Source organism: Lissotriton vulgaris, chromosome 5, assembly GCF_964263255.1.
Source record: "Lissotriton vulgaris chromosome 5, aLisVul1.2, whole genome shotgun sequence".
NCBI classification, from domain to species: Eukaryota; Metazoa; Chordata; class Amphibia; order Caudata; family Salamandridae; genus Lissotriton; species Lissotriton vulgaris.
Genome location: NC_141693.1, coordinates 692,014,796 through 692,032,824, shown reverse-complemented (window position 1 = coordinate 692,032,824; position 18,029 = coordinate 692,014,796). Strand labels below are relative to the sequence as shown.

At 47.1% G+C, this 18,029-nt stretch overlaps 1 protein-coding gene across 1 annotated transcript in view; it reads left to right on the top strand.

Moving 5' to 3' along the window:
• Positions 1-314: 314 nt before the first annotated feature.
• The window catches only part of LOC147711405 (uncharacterized), a 230,972-nt gene continuing 213,257 nt past the window's right edge, over positions 315-18,029 (top strand). Inside the window, exon 1 of the mRNA XM_086919479.1 lies at positions 315-779. Coding sequence (XP_086775605.1) covers positions 474-779 — 306 coding nt within the window. The 5' untranslated portion in view covers positions 315-473. The remainder of the gene's footprint in view (positions 780-18,029) is intronic.

Here is an 18,029-nt window from a genome sequence, read left to right as displayed (position 1 = left end):
GGAGGGGGCATTACTCCGAGGGGAAAAAGACCCCGCCAGCTCATCTGCAGCTCGCCGTCCGGAGAGGGCGCTGCAGAAGAGCAGCGTGTGTCATGTTACAAAGGAGAGAGGGTCGGTCACAGAGCAGCCCCTGAGCAGTCCAGCACTACACCTCTCCAATGGGACTTCCATGCGCCACCAGGCAGTTACCCGGCCACGGAGCTGAAACTCGCAGGCGGGAAGCGAGTTAACTGGGGACAACTACCACAAACTTTTTGCTTTGGATTTTTTTCTGGCAGCTGAATCTTGCGTGATATTTCCTTTAAAGAACTGACTATATTTCAGTTCAATTTACTCCACCAGGCAAAAATTGGTCCTATTTGGAAACGCCCGTTTGGAATTTGTCGTCTGTCCCCGGTCCCTGGGGTGCCCATTCTGGAAGAGATCTGTGTTTTATTTATTGTATCTATTTATTTATTGTGTCCGGGGAGGGGATGGAGGAGGGAAGAGGCTGCAGGACTGCTGCCGGCAGCGCCTGGGCGCAGGGGTGCAGGGCACCCCACCGGAGGACAGGGGACGCGCAGAGGACCGGCGGAGCGTCCCTGGTGCTGGGCTGCGGGTGCGCGGCCGTGTCGTTGCTCTCCCTGGTTCTCAGCCTCCTTGCACAGTCCGGGACGTCGGACCTGCAGTCCCGGGTCCTGTCTCTGGAAGATGAAAGACGGGCTCAGCTCTCCGCCTTGCCCTCTGCAGACCGAATGGAGACGGCTATTTTGGGACGAGTTGATCAACTGCTGGAAGAGGTTTGTGAAAGTTTGCTTCTCTATTGGTGTGAGTGCTATGTGTGGGACGATAGACAGAGAGATAGAGATTGATTGATACAGGGCAGCCAGCAGCCACATTTGGTTCCAGATAGGTACTGGTAGTAGCATTTGGCAGCATCGCTAGGGACACAGCATATACTTGTGTAAAAAAAAAATCACTTCACTGACGCATGCCCGGTTCTACAAACTGTAAAATTGGATAAACTTCCGCCAGGTGCCCAGCGCTTCTGTACCCCACAAGAAATGCATCATTCCTGGAGACACAGCATGTGGGCTCCCGGAAACAAGCAACCAGAAATATGAATAAGGATCACAGTGGAATCGTCCTCGAGAGATTCACTTTTCTGCCTAATTTAGTCAATCCCAAAGAATCCAAGGTCCACGCACCCATTCAGTCAACGAATGCTCAGTTCCGTCGTTTTCTGTCATTCCCCTTGACTCCAGCTGTCAGTTCAGTTCTGCGTGGAGGCGCACAGGGACAGGCTGACCAGACGCGGGACATTCCCTGGATCAAAAGACAGACGGACTCGGCCTGCACTTTAGACTATCTCGGGCACAACATATTCAGAGGGGAGTAGGTGATCACTGATCAGCTGTTGATAACACTGAAATACACTGGGCAGAATAGATTCAGAAGCGTGGCAAGCCCCGGCTCCACACTGAAACATATTGGGCAGAATAGATTCAGAAGTGTGACAGGCCCAAACTGATAAAATACACTGGGCAGAATAGATTCGGAAGCGTGGCCGGCCCGGCTCCACACTGAAATACACTGGGCAGAGATTCAGATGTGTGGCAGGCCCCTGTTCCACAATGAAATACACTGGGCAGAATAGATCAGAAGGGTAGCAGGCCCCGGTTACACATTGATATACACTGGGCAGAATAGATTCAGAAGCGTGGCCGGCCCCGGCTCCACACTGAAATACACTGGGCAGAATAAATTCAGATGTGTGGCCGGCCCCAGCTCCACACTGAAATACACTGGGCAGAATAGATTCAGAAGCGTGGCCGGCCCCAGCTCCACACTGAAATACACTGGGCAGAATAGATTCAGAAGTGTGACAGGCCCACACTGATAAAATACACTGGGCAGAATAGATTCGGAAGCGTGGCCGGCCCGGCTCCACACTGAAATACACTGGGCAGAGATTCAGATGTGTGGCAGGCCCATGTTCCACAATGAAATACACTGGGCAGAATAGATCAGAAGGGTAGCAGGCCCCGGTTACACATTGATATACACTGGGCAGAATAGATTCAGAAGCGTGGCCGGCCCCGGCTCCACACTGAAATACACTGGGCAGAATAAATTCAGATGTGTGGCCGGCCCCAGCTCCACACTGAAATACACTGGGCAGAATAGATTCAGAAGCGTGGCCGGCCCCAGCTCCACACTGAAATACACTGGGCAGAATAGATTCAGAAGTGTGACAGGCCCACACTGATAAAATACACTGGGCAGAATAGATTCGGAAGCGTGGCCGGCCCGGCTCCACACTGAAATACACTGGGCAGAGATTCAGATGTGTGGCAGGCCCCTGTTCCACAATGAAATACACTGGGCAGAATAGATCAGAAGGGTAGCAGGCCCCGGTTACACATTGATATACACTGGGCAGAATAGATTCAGAAGCGTGGCCGGCCCCGGCTCCACACTGAAATACACTGGGCAGAATAAATTCAGATGTGTGGCCGGCCCCAGCTCCACACTGAAATACACTGGGCAGAATAGATTCAGAAGCGTGGCCGGCCCCAGCTCCACACTGAAATACACTGGGCAGAATGGATTCAGAAGCATGGCAGGCCCCGGCTACACATTGATATACACTGGGCAGAATAGATTCAGATGTGTGGCAGGCCCCCGTTCCACACTGAAATACAATGGGCAGATTAGATTCAGAAGGGTAGCAGGCCCCGGTTACAAATTGATATACACTGGGCAAAATAGATTCAGAAGCGTGGCAAGCCCCGGCTCCACACTGAAATATATTGGGCAGAATGGATTCAGAAGCGTGGCAGGCCCACTACACATTGGTATACACTGGGCAGAATAGATTCAAAGCGTGGCAGGCCCTGGCTACACATTGGTATAAACTGGGCAGAATAGATTCAAAGCGTGGCAGGCGCCGGCTCCACGCTAAAATACACTGGGTAGACTAAATTCCATAGTGTGGTAGGCCCCGGCAACACGTTGAAATACACTGGGCAGAATAGATTCAGACGCATGGCAGGCGCCGGCTATACAGTGAAATACACTGGGCTGAATGGATTCAGAAGCGTGGCAGGCCCACTACACATTGGTATTCACTGGGCAGAATAGATTCAAAGCGTGGCAGGCCCACTACACATTGATATACACTGGGCAGAATAGATTCAGAAGCGTGGCAGGTCCCGGTTACACATTGGTATACACTGGGCAGAATAGATTCAAAGCGTGGCAGGCCCACTACACATTGATATACACTGGGCAGAATAGATTCAGAAGCGTGGCAGGTCCCGGTTACACATTGATATACACTGGGCAGAATAGATTCAAAGCATGGCAGGTCCCGGTTACACATTGATATACACTGGGCAGAATAGATTCAGAAGCGTGGCAGGCCCACTACACATTGGTATACACTGGGCAGAATAGATTCAAAGCGTGGCAGGCCCACTACACATTGGTATACACTGGGCAGAATAGATTCAAAGCGTGGCAGGCCCACTACACATTGATATACACTGGGCAGAATAGATTCAGAAGTGTGGCAGGCGCCGGCTCCACGCTAAAATACACTGGGCAGAATAGATTCAGAAGCGTGGCAGGCCCCGGCTACACATTGATATACACTGGGCAGAATAGATTCAGAAGCGTGGCAAGCCCCGGCTCCACACTGAAATATATTGGCCAGAATGGATTCAGAAGCGTGGCAGGCCCCGGCTACACATTGATATACACTAAGCAGAATAGATTCAAAGCATGGCAGGTCCGGTTACACATTGATATACACTGGGCAGAATAGATTCAGAAGCGTGGCAAGCCCCGGCTCCACACTGAAATATATTGGGCAGAATGGATTCAGAAGCATGGCAGGCCCACTACACATTGGTATACACTGGGCAGAATAGATTCAAAGCGTGGCAGGCCCACTACACATTGATATACACTGGGCAGAATGGATTTAGAAGCATGGCAAGCCCCAGCTCCACACTGAAATATATTGGGCAGAATGGATTCAGAAGCGTGGCAAGCCCCGGCTCCACACTGAAATATATTGGGCAGAATGGATTCAGAAGCGTGGCAAGCCCCGGCTCCACACTGAAATTTATTGGGCAGAATGGATTCAGAAGCGTGGCAGGCCCACTACACATTGATATACACTTGGGCAGAATGGATTCAGAAGCGTGGCAAGCCCCGGCTCCACACTGAAATATATTGGGCAGAATGGATTCAGAAGCGTGGCAGGCCCACTACACATTGATATACACTGGGCAGAATGGATTCAGAAGCGTGGCAAGCCCCAGCTCCACACTGAAATATATTGGGCAGAATGGATTCAGAAGCGTGGCAGGCCCCGGCTACACATTGGTATACACTGGGCAGAATAGATTCAAAGCGTGGCAGGCCCACTACACATTGATATACACTGGGCAGAATGGATTTAGAAGCATGGCAAGCCCCAGCTCCACACTGAAATATATTGGGCAGAATGGATTCAGAAGCGTGGCAAGCCCCGGCTCCACACTGAAATATATTGGGCAGAATGGATTCAGAAGCGTGGCAAGCCCCGGCTCCACACTGAAATATATTGGGCAGAATGGATTCAGAAGCGTGGCAGGCCCACTACACATTGATATACACTGGGCAGAATAGATTCAGAAGTGTGTCACGCGCCGGCTCCACGCTAAAATACACTGGGTAGAGTAAATTCCATAGTGTGGTAGGCCCCGGCAACATGTTGAGATACACTGGGCAGAATAGATTCGATAGTTTCCTATGCTCTTAAATGGGCTACACGTGGTAGAATATGTATCGAAGAGTGGCTGGCTCTGCCTCCAAATTAGATTCCACTGGGCAGAACAGATTCAAGTGAGGCAGGCTCCGGCTCCATATTGGAACACGTTGGGCAGAATAGATTCTAAATCGGATCACGTTGTGGCAGCCGTTCGAAACAGAGTAGGCAGAATAGAATCCAAAATGAGGCTGGTATCTGCTCCATATTAAAATGCACCGGGTAGCATACATGGAAAAGTGTGGCAGGCTCCGGCTCATTAATGAAACACACTGGGTAGAGTAGTTTTAAGTGCGGGGGGGGGGGGGGGGGGGCTCTGGCTCCAAAATGAGGTGAACTGGCAAAGATACAAAAGTGGGGTAGACTCCGACCCCCTATTGGAGTATACTGAGTAGAGTAGATTCCAAAGTGGGAAGACTCCAGCTGCCCATTGGAATACACAGGGCAGAAACGTGAGGCAGTCCATCCTTGAAAATATATAATGCACAATACAATTTATCACCCAGACGGAAATACAATTAACAACGTAATCCTATAACTCCCAAATGTGGATCTATCCCACACTGGGGGGTGTGGTTGGTGGCTACAGTTTTTAGAGGAGCTACAAAGGCGGGTTAACGGAACTAAAATATGCTCACTTCATCAGCCTCAGAAGAATGAAAGGCTGTGCCTTTGAACTGAACCTGTAAACTACACGTTCCACAGAAAGAGCCTTGCCAAGTTGCCCGATACGCCCATGTCCCCACTGTAACCGAGCCATGCCAGGATTTGGCTTCCAAGTCATCTAGCTTCTGAACATTTGTATTCTTTTGGCCAAGCACATGTAACAATATTTGATAATAAAAAGAATGCAAGGGCGAAACACACTGTAGAACGTCGAGATTAACACCGGGCGAGTTTGGCAAAAGGAACGGGGCCCATCGTAATAACAATGAGTCTCAGAGCAGGCAAGCGCGAGAGTGGGAGGGTGAACAGATGCATTTCACATGCCTGGTGTCCAGTGAGGTAAAAAAAAAACACGTGAAGAAGTAATTCACGCGCCGCGTTTAATTCCAGACTCGCTTCGGAGCCATGCGGTTTTTCTGTGGGATTAGTCGCTTTTGAACAATGACTAAGAATAGGAGTCTAAAGCTGAGGGATCAGGCCTGAGAGGTGGAGACAGGCGCGCGCGGCCCGTGTCAGGCTTCCGGGCTCTCCAGGGCCGGCTGCGGTAGCAGCCCTCTGGGCAAGTTCTCGATGAGGGAAGGTTGAAAGCGGTGCGAAAAATCGCACCTCCGTGGAGGAGGGGCTCTAAAATGCGAATCCGCCTGCCCGCCGCGTCACCGCGGGCTTTGACTTCCAGTGTCGGCTTCTCCGCTTGACTACACTGTGTGATCCTGGTTCAATTCTGTTTATACCGAAATTACCAGGTTGTGGCAACATTTGGAATGCACCCGCTATAGCATAAAGTCAGAGGCTCGAAGCTTCGAAGTTATTGGGGGGTACAATCGGAAGCCCACTGAATTAGGCAAGCCTATGCCTAATTAATCATTGATACGCTTCCACGTTTTCTGTTTTACTTATTATTACAGATACAGAAAGAAAACCACATAGTTCACCGTATTTATCTTTTTATCCATGGAAAAAACTGAGGGTTATTTTTTCAAGTCTCTCAGTCAAGCTGCTACCTGTGCTAATAGGTATGTGACTTAATGTTTGGGACACTCTCTTCTAATGAAGCATAACAGGGGTAGAAGTTCCCGTGTTTATACTACAATGCCAATGTCACCTTCTGGTAATTTCCGCGCTTTATAAAACTGCACTCAATTAAAATAAATAATAAATAAATAAAAATGTGTTTTTGACTTCGTGGAGGCGATATGTGTTGGAGAGACACTTTTGTACACCGAGGGGGTGGGGGGGGGGGGGTTGCTGTGATTGTCAAAACGTGCCCTTATTATTCCTCATGAGTCATGCAGTAGTAGGCTATTCACACGGCAGCACTCGTCGGTTCACCGTCCGAATGCGCTTCCGCATCAGTTGTCACACTCGCTTCAGTTCAATTTCCTGCCCCGGCCCTTGCTGGGGGACGCTGCTGCGGCCTGTCTTCACAGACGACTGTTGAAGCAGCAGCCTCCATGCACCGCCAGTTTACCAGCCGCCGTGCTGACAGGATGCCAGAAAAGCAGCGTGTGACAGGCTCGTTCAAACGTGGGGGGTTGAAGGGTGGGATTATCTAAAAGTAGGGACCGGACCTCACCTGTGGCTGACTCTGTCCCAGCCATCAGACCCGCGGTGTAGCTATGAAGTATGAACAAAATACAGCCCGGTGAAATCTCACGATTTTGATATTTTAGGTATTTAGCAGCACATAACATAGCATAAAATACCTTACCATGACATCAATATATTGGGCTAGAGAGGGGACAATATCCTTGTTAATGTAGAGGGCCAGTGAAGGCTAATTAACACAGATCGTGAGCAATAGTAAGCAACGGATGCACTGTGTGTTCTTGGTAAGGCCACAAGTCTTTTGCAACCAATCAGCATGTGCTGTCTGATAGGCTCAATCTAAAAATGGCTCCCAGTCGCTGTCATCACCTGCAGTGGGGCACAAACAGGCTGCCTAGTGCAGCTCACAACCTTTGAACCCAAGGTTCAGAGGTGTGGATGATATCTAGCACAGGTTCTCTACGGGAAGAATACTCTTCCAGTACAAAGCCCTGACGCTAGTCGCATTTTTAAACATTCAGCACTCACATTGTATGAATGCAGTGCTGTGAGGCACAAATGCAATGTGGCGTTATGGCAAGATTTGCTGACTTTGAAACTGGGCAACCAGTTTTGAGTCTAGCGCCAGCTCAACATCTTGTGATTCTGGGCACAGGGGCGGCCTTAGGCATGTGCAAGCTGTGCACCTGCACAGGGCCACCAAACTCCAGGGGCCACCACGCCAATATATATCCTTAATTTAATAATCCTCTGAGGATGGATACATATTTGCGTGGCGTGGGATTTGGCGGCCTCCAGCTATAATCCACTTCCAAACACCCTGACCTCCCCCCTCTTCACTGGCCACGGCACTCCGCCCCGCCCGGACCCCATCTTCCGGGGCCCCCTACCTATGCTCCCTGCCCAGGGCCGCCATGAGCCTAGAGCTGGGCAAATCACTAACTCTTCCCTTGCCCCCACCGTCCCCCAAAAAGTGACTCTGTGTATGTAAAGTGCCCCAATACCTTTGTGTCGAGTCAGTGCTATATAAAACTGCACACCAAAAAAAAATGTGAGGAAATATAATAACTTTTCTAAATTAGTAACTGGTTCAAGATCGTGTTACTTTGTATTACAAAGCCTATCTTAGTCGATCACAAAACTTAAAACTGATTCAGGGGGTGCGAGTTTGAGGTCAATGAAGTAGTATTTTTCATTTTGTGAGCTGTGAACTGAATTGCTTATAAGCACTTGCGTGGATAAGAGAGCATGTGTTAAAGTTAGCAAATTACGGCAGAATTTGGGCCCTGGAGACTACCGTTCTGCAAAGCAGAATCCGTTTCTCACTCTACCCAGCAGTTTATGTGAGCCAGGGCATCACTGGCCTTTCTGCATCTCTAGCATTTCAGAAGGTAGGCTGCAGGCTGACTTTGGGTTCCAGGGCGGCCCTGGTATTGGCATCCATTGTGTTTGGTGGGAAGGTTGATCAGAACTCAGGACCCCACATGTCTTGCCCATCAACCTGAGAGCCCACTCTCTGGGTTACGAGGCGCTGTAGAATACCAGGTTACCCCATTCATCCATCTAGTACACTGATGTCATTCTTTACCAGAGTATAATTTTACACTGCCTACCTCTCTTTACTTTTAATCCATTTTTTATATACTGCTCTTACTAGTGGTAACGGATTGTGGAAGTAACTTTGCACCCCTAACTTTCTTTGGTTACTCTGCCAAATCTTCCAGAAAAATTCTGTATGGGAATTCCCTGTCTAGCATAGATGGTCTGAACAGTCTCAGTCCAGCTTGAGACAAGTGCCTAGAAGACCCAATTGGTGCAACCCTAAAGAAGAGGCCTTCATATGCAGGTCTGTGATTCAGTGCTGATCTGGCAGGATACATCCAAAAGTCGTTTCCATCTGGAGGCGTTCAGAGGCTAATGGCCTATAAGGTTGGCGGTCTCAGTTCACTTTTAAGGGGGCAGGTAGGTGTTGCTGCTCCCATGCTAGACCAATCACTTCAAAATAGGAATACCACTTAGCTCACTACTTGACATTTTTTATATGAGAAGATCAGCCAGGAAAGTCTGGGGTGATCCATTTTATGGTCCACTTTGCTGGAGGCTGTAATGTCAATTCCTGGACGCACATGCTTGGTACGCTAGGGCATCTGTCTAACACATTACTGACGAGTCTCTCTGTAATCCATTTTCCTTGCAGTCTTATTTTTTTTGTAGGGGCTTACTCGCCCCTTTTCCTCCTTTACAGGAAGCTACTGCCGTCCTCCCTTGTCACACAGAGCATCCACCTTGTAGTCCTTGCCTCTAAATTAGCACCAGGACTCGTTAATTAGAGGCTTATTTACAAGCCCCCTGCGTCACCAGAGCATCACTTTTATGAAGCTCCGATGACACAGATTACTAAATCCTTTCTACCATGCCACACAAAGCCAGTATGCGTGGCTTTGGATGGCCTCATAGATATGGAGTAGCGCTGATAGAGCGCGCAGTTCACCCGGGTCACCGAGTTCACCTATTTCTTACACGCACTGGGCCCACGGCGTGCACATAGATTTAATACACCATTGACTTTCGGGGTGAACTGGGTGATTTGGCTTCTGCTACACGCTCTTATGAGTAATTAAGGTTGGTTTCACCTCTGCTTACCATGTACCTGACTTACCACAGGCACAATTCCTACGACAGATCTGGAGCTTAGCAGGGAAAAGAGCAGACATGACTAGATCAAATACTCTCTAACATTAGTATCATACTTATCCACAATTTCTGTAAAATGACCACAGACACCTGATGAAGTTTTAAACTTTATATAAAGATTCAAAGAGAAGATGCCAAGACAATAAGCGATATGCAGAATAATATATCAAACATCAACATCAACACCAATATGTAACTTTGTATTAGAATTAGAACCATTAGAATATATGGGAAGACTAGGGGTAGGAATTTTTAGAACAGAACTAATCACTGCAACTTTATACTAGGACACGAGTTTAAGGTTGGGACCTAAAACATGTACTTATCCTCAAACTATTCTTACTAAATTCACTGCAACCAACTAAAGGTAAGGGGAAAACGGGAACATACTATTGAAAAAACGGATTTGACAATTTGCTAAGGGTGGGGAGAGAAGTGGAACAAACCTATTAAACAATCACGTATAGTTCGCAAAAAGAGAATAGAGTAATATCATTGGCAAGTAATGCTTTACTGAAAGAATTTTGAGAGAGAGAAAAGGAGAGAGAGAGAAAGAAGAGAGAGAGATGCAAACCCTCGGTCTAATAATTACCTAAGTTCAGATTGAAGTCCAACCCTGGCCACGGGTCGGATGGGAAAACGGGGACAAGGACCCTCAGGAAGGAATGCCAGAATGCAAGCAGGTACAGCTCGCGGACAGATCAGGACAGGATACCCCTCAGGTTCGGGTTAAAAGGACTGGGCCTCCCAGGGTACGACCAACACCCACAGCTTCGGACAGCAACGCCTGCGTTACCCCTCTCTGCAAGTAATCCGCCAATAACCCCGATTTGGGTTTCGAATTCCCCAGCAAAGTGCTTCGCCAGCACTTAGGATTTTCCACCCCTTAGGAGTTTGTGGAAAGTATGGACAGAGTGCTCCGCAGCACTTCAGATTGAGCACCTATAGAGTTCGTAGGGTCAGTGACAGGTCTGCTACTCGGACAAGTCGGACAATTTTCCTAAGCTAAACTAGGGCAATTATACAGTTTTGGGGACCCTCAGACCACCCACTAATGTTGCAAGTGACAGCTTCTCATGTTATGATTGGTCAAGAGAGGTGGTGCGATCATTACCACCTCCTAAAATTCAGCTTTCCCATATTTAATATTCAGGTTTGCATACCCGCCCCCCGGGTTCACGTTCCCAGGCATAGGAATACAGAATACAATACACGAGTTCAGTATATAGCAACAGTGTATGACAGTTCAAGGTATAATCTTGCATCTTCGGGATGGGTTCCCAGGCGCATCGAGCTTCAGGAGCCAGCTGGCTAGTTTTAGCTTCTGCGCAGTTAGGATTTTCCCTGGTCAGCTGACAGGGTTCAGAGGAGCCTCAAGATGGCGTTGCTCACGTATGCCCCAGCCCACAAATACGCGGTACATGAAAAATAAGCGAGAACAAATTAAAATCATATACAAAATGATCACACTGTATACCATGATGAGATATTAACCAACCCTTACTTTATAATGACTATAGCATTATTGTTTAGTGCGAAAAGACAGATAAGCAAAAGCAGCGGCAATAAGCGGAGAGCGTGGTGAGAGTCAAGCAGCCATATTTGCAACAGTGCGCATGAGCACAAAACTCCCTCCAGAATGCGAGTGCGTCACATCACATGGGTATGACCGACGCATGCGCAGACTGAATTTCAGCGAAGCAGCCGCTTTTAGTGCAAGCTTCGTTAGTATGAGAAAAGACATACAGGCAAGCATCCTGGGGACACCCGCGTGTTGGGAAAAACACTTTATAAATGACGAACAACAGTGTTAATACGATTATGCAATTTAGACAAGGGTTTTGCATGAGAGTAGGGCGCTTGCACGCGAATCCCAGCTCCATCAATCCCCTCTTTGATGATATTTACTATCATCACCATACAGAAGGAAACAGATGCCAACTTTTCTCACTCATCCATATCACTCATCGGGATCTCAACAAACTTATCGTTGAGTTTCCTTGCAGCTTCTCTATGAGAGTGGTGATTTTTCACCTTTTTGTAAATTTCACTCTTTAATTCTTCCAATTCTAAATCATCAATATTTCTTTTCACCCCCCTCTTATTTACTGTATATTTCTTTTTACACTTCTGGCATTTGCAGCAGATAAAAATGATCAATATAATTATACCTATTACAACTATTGGCATCAGTATTTTCCACACAATATTTCTACCTAGGTTAGCAAACCAACTACCTATAGAGGAGAGACCTCCAGTCAGTCTCGTCCAGGCACTGTCAACCTCCAATGGTTTGAGTTCTTTTTCCAAATTAGTTATGTTCTTCACATATTGTTTTAATTCGATACTTTTATCTGGAATGTAAGTGCAACAATGTTGCGCTTTCAGCATTCTACAGACTCCGCCCTCTTTTGCTAATAGGGTGTCAAGGGCAAGACGGTTTTGTAAAACCATTGATCTGATCGCAACCATTTCGGTATTGACCATCAGGAATCCTGCAGCAGTGTCCGTTGATAACCGGTCCACTACTGTAGACAATTTGCAGATTCTATGGGTGTTCAGAACTACTAAAAATATCACCTATAATTTCACCTACACTTTCACGTCTACTACGCACTAAGCCATTAGTATCTTCATCGCTTCCAGCTGCATTATTCACATGGTATATTTTCGGGAAAACAATGCCAAAGTAGCAGCTTCCATACCAGTGATCCGGCAATTTAAAATAAGCCTTGTTCCCACATATATAATATATTCCGGGAAACACAGGTTCTGACCCATTTTTGAAACCCCAACCTCCAATTACCTTGTAATTATGTTCACATTCGCTGGAACCGATGAATACATTGTTATAGTACTCTGTCTTTTCCCGATGGATACAAAGCTTCCCTTTTCGTTCAAAATCCAGCAACAAGGCAGGATTAGCTTCGCCTTGCGAGGTGTTATCCATGTGCTCAGCCCACCTAGGGACTCTATCCTTTTCGTCATTTGCTTTCTTTTGAAACTTTTCTCTCCTTCTGTCTGCCATCTTAATGAACATCTTTTCCTGCTCTTGCAGAGAACAGGTCAAATTAGATTCTCTAGCTTCATTTAAATCTATGTTACCTATAGTCAGAAAATATTCTCCCATATAACGGGTCACGTCACTTGCAGTATGTACACGGTTCAAGTGTCCTCTAATAGGCAGTTCAGAAAATACTACGTCATCATTTGAATAATAGTATTGCAAGGTGCTTCTATAGAACAAGCTAGCTAATATACTACAGGAGATTCCATAGGTCAAAGGTAGATGGTGGTATGTCACGCCTTCAGCCACTGAAGTTGGCAGCTTCATGCAGACATAACAGTCCTCTATTTCCATAGCTTCTACGTAATGCACTAATAAGTTAGCAAAAACATTTAGATGCGTCCTGTTTTTCATTTTGTGAAAATGTAGTCCATCCTCATCTGATGCTTCTAAATTAGGTCGTGTGTGTGTCAGTCTGATTTGGTTGTCACGTCTTTCTAAGCTTCGTGGTGTTTCTGCAGTCTGTACATCTCCTACGTCTACTGCTTCGGGTTCAGTGGGGGACAAGTTAGGATTTTTACTTATCATAAAAGGTAGAAAAACTGTTAGTCCTATCCACATTACTATTAGCATGGCTATACTACACAAGCATATCTTACAACAGGTTTTGAGACACCCACACCGGGATCTCCCAAAGACACTCGGATCAGACATTTTTAGCTTACAGGTGGCTTTCGCTACCCCTCTTCGTTTCTTTGCACCAAAGGCTCACTTCAGGGCTCTCTCAAGGAGGGTCTTCGTCCGAACTCCGATCAGCAATGGACTCGTCGTCACTGTTGCCACTGTGGTGTGGTTCGTCTATTTCTTCCAACACAAAGTAAGTCCACTCAGGGCTTCGATACCGTCGGTTCTGTTTCTTTAGTCTGTCGCTTTTTCTCAGCGATTTTCCTTGGGCTGCCCTTCTTTCACTTTGAGCCCTTTTTCGGTCTTTATCGTTTTCTTCGACTGTCTTTAGTCTGAGCCTTAGTCTCTTTACGTATCGGGGTGCACTTCTCCCTCCGTGCCTCCCAGTGGTTGAGGAGACTTGGCCTTCTTCGTGCACTCTTTTCACTTTTTGTTGTGGCACCTCTGTTTTCCTGCCTGTCTGACTAGTTCCAGGTCTTTCATCTACTTCTTCTGCCTGGTCCTTATTCTGACCCTGCTCAGATTCAAATCGCACTTTCTTTTTATTTTTGGTTACTGTTGTTTCCGTTGTCTGAGCACTTTGATCTAGTTCTATCTGTTCCTGTTCATGCCCTTCGATCTCTTCGCTTTCTTCTGCATGAACGTCAGCTCTAATTTCTAATTGTCCCTCTTCACTTTCTGGAGTCTCAGGAGAATTCTCGAGGTCTCGATCTGACCCTACTTGGCCTACTTCCTGATCAGGTGTGATGTGATTCTCGTTGACCTGACCTTCTTCCTCTAGTTCTAGCTCACCTGGACTATCCCACTCACTGTCTAAGTAGGAATATTTCCTGGTTCGTATTGGATCATGAACCTGTTCGTCGGCGGGATACCATTCAACGTCTCGACTTGTGCTCGGCAGTTCAATGTCAGCTAGATCCGGACTCTCTTCCTCAGAAGCGTCTTCAGCTGCGCTGCCTTCAGCTCCAGTCGCGTTTTCTCCAGATACCCGCTTCGTGTGGCTGGCGTGGATCCACTTCGGTACACCAGCACACTTTACAGCAGTAGTAGTGACGAGGATCACTTGTCGTGGCTTTCCCCACCTTGGCTTCAGGCAACTGCTCCGGGTGTGTTTCTTTAACGCCACCCAATCTCCTGGTCGCAGTTTATGCGCTGGAGTCTCTGGTCACTCGTCTTCTGTCTCTCCAATCTGCTGAGAGAGAGAACGCACTTGGTCACCCAGCTGCTTGCAGTATTCTAATACCATATCATCAGAAATGCTTAGCAGTTTGTGTCCGGGTACCCATGCCTGTCGCATCACTCTTCCCATCAACACTTCATGGGGACTTAGGCCAGTTTTTCTGTTCGGGATACTCCTCAGACTCATCAGCACAAGGGGTAAAGCCTCTATCCAGTTCATCTTTGTGGAGTCACACATTTTTCCCAATCTGGATTTCAGGGTGCCATTTATTTGTTCCACTACCCCAGAAGCCTCTGGACGGTAGGCACAATGCAGTCTTTGCTTCATTTTGAATGCTTTACAGAGTTCTTCTAGGACATCGTTGGCAAAATGCCCACCTTGGTCCGTTTCGATAGTCTCTGGGATTCCGTACCTAGGTATCAACTCCCTGAGCAATAGCTTGGCTGTAGTTAGGGCATCATTTTTCTTTGCTGGGTAAGCCTCCACCCACCTGGAGAACAGGCAAACTATGACTAGGATATATCTATATCCCTTGCATTTGGGCATGGTTACAAAGTCTGCCTGCATTCTAACAAAGGGACCTACTGCCTTTCCAACAGTACTTTGCTCTACTACAGTCCTCTTTCCTGCATTGAATTGCTGACACACTAGGCACCTCTGGCACAGCCTTTCCGCCTGGTTCCTGAACTTTGAGTTACAGAACACCTTGTCAAACACTCTGCACATTGCGTCTCTTCCCATATGTGTGGGTTCATGTATCATTCTGATCATGGGGTCAATCAAGCTATCAGGCAGTACGGGCACACCAGTCGGGTTTACCACCACACCATCATCCCTCAATTTGCATCCTTCTGCTGCCCATTTTCCCTTCTCCTGTCTGTCTGTAGCCTGTTGCAACTCTTTCAATTCTTCCCACGTTGACACATTCTCAAACAACATAAGTTGGCAGCTGGTTCCACTCCACAAGGCAATTTGGAGTGACATATGGTGTCGGGCACAAAATTGTGCAATTTGGTCAGCGTACCTATTACCGGCAGTCACATCATCATTTCCAGATCTGTGAGCCGCACACTTGACCACAGCCAATTCTTTGGGCAATTGAATAGCTTCCAGTAGGTTATGCACCACCTTTCCGTTTCTGATAGGAGTGCCTGAGGAAGTCATGAATTCTCTTTGCAGCCACAATTGGCCGAAGTCATGAACAACCCCGAAACAGTACTGACTGTCTGTGTAAACAGTAATTCTTTTGTTCTTTCCCCTCTTACATGCTCGAGTTAACGCGATGAGCTCTGCCACTTGTGCAGATTTCACCTCGCTCAGGTAGGATGCTTCTATTGTTTCTGTCAATGTAACCACAGCATAGGCAGCACTCAGACTCCCACTCTCATGTCTTAAACACGAGCCATCCACGAACATTGTCTTATCCCCATCAAGTAATGCTATTTCACGGATATCCGGACGGGGCTTTGTACTGTACTCAGTAAAATCGATGCAATTATGTTCCCCCCCCTCTTCATTTTCTACATCCAGAGGGACCGGTAACAGGGTTGCAGGGTTCAGGACGTTGCACCGAGAAATAGTTATATTTTCGGCGCCAATTAAAATTCTCTCATACTTAGTCAGCCGACTAGGCGTGAGGTACTGGGTCTTAGTCCGGGTCAGTAGGATTACAACGGAATGAGGAACATATACAGTGACGTGATGTCCCATGACAATGTTCTCACTCTGTTCCAGGCTGACGCAAGTAGCAGCCACTGCCTTCAAGCACCCAGGTAATCCAGCAGCCACTGGATCTAGAGTGGCTGAGAAATAGGCCACTGGCCTTCTAACCAGCCCATGCTCCTGGGTCAGGACCGAAAGAGCGCAATTCTCTCTTGTGTCACAGAATAGTTCAAAAGGCTTGGTGTAATCAGGCATACCCAATGCAAGAGCGGTACATAGACAGTTTCTCAAAGTTACCCAAGCATTCATGCTTTCGTTGTCCCAGCTGACGGGGTCTTCTACTCCTTTCTTTGTCATTTTTATCAGGGGTCTTGCTAGAGCCGCAAATCCTACGATCCATTGTCTGCAGTAACCCACGACTCCCAAGAACATTCTCACTTCTTTCTGAGTTCTGGGCAGTTCCATTGCTTTAATAATTTTAATTCTTTCGGAAGTGACTTTCCTGATTCCTTTTTCTATCTGGTGCCCCAGATATTTTACTGAGTTTTTACAGAATTGTAACTTGTCAGGCGACACTTTATGTCCTCCCTTTCCTAAGTGATTCAGCAAGGCAATTGTGTCAGTGACACAGTCAGTCTGGGTTTTAGACGCCACCAACAGGTCATCTATGTACTGCACTAAGACAGACTCTCTTGGCAGCACTAGGGACTCAAGGCACTTTTTTAGTATCTGATTGAAAATCGATGGACTTTCGGTGTACCCCTGGGGGACACGATTCCAGACATAGATATGGCTGTCAAATTCAAAACTGAAAAGGAATTTGCTTTCTGGATGCAATGGGATGGAAAAGAACGCATGGCACAGGTCGATGACAGTGAACCATTCTGCATTCCAGGGAATCTGATATAGAATCACTGCAGGGTTGGGCACAACAGGACAGCAAGGCACAACAATTTGGTTCACCTTGCGCAGATCTTGCACTACCCTGTACTTTCCACTAGGCTTTTTGATCCCAATGATTGGTGAATTACAGGGACTGCTCATCACTTCCTCTATTATTTCTGCTTCGAGTAGCCTGGTGATTTCAGTCGCCACTCCAGCTTTTACTTCTGCACTCATTTTGTACTGTCTGGTTTTCGGGTATATAGCATTTGCTTTTATTGCTATTTTAACTGGGTCCACATTTGCCATTAAGCCTACATCTTTTCCTGTGAAATCCCATACTTCTGGAACTACTCTTACTTGGAGCTCTTCAGGTAAATCCTCAATTGTCAAAGGCTTAATATCAGAATCTTGTCTGACTAACATCAGTTTGTACAGGCCATCTTCATCAGGGGTCTGAATTTCGACGCCATTTGGTGTGCAGAAAATGGTACAACGCATCTTGCACAACAAATCACGTCCTAACAGGTTTACAGGACTGGAATCACAGACCACAAATCTGTGCATTTCTTTGAAATTTCCTATAGAAATTTCCATTGGTTCAGTTACTGGAGTACTTATTATCTGATTTGAGACGCCCACTACTTGGATCGCTTCTCCCGAGAGGGGTAGGTTAGGAACATCCACTGTTCTTACAGTAGATCTGGTAGCGCCAGTGTCCAACAGAAAGGTGACATCTTTTCCTTCAACCTTTCCTTCAATGTATGGTCCAGTCTGGTCTACCGGTAAGGAGGCGCCAAGCACGCACTCCTCATCCTCCCCCCTCAGGCCCGTCAATCTTGATCTTCACAGAGGAAGGTATCATTTAACAAATACTGTGGAATGACTGCGTTTCTTTCACTCTCGACTTC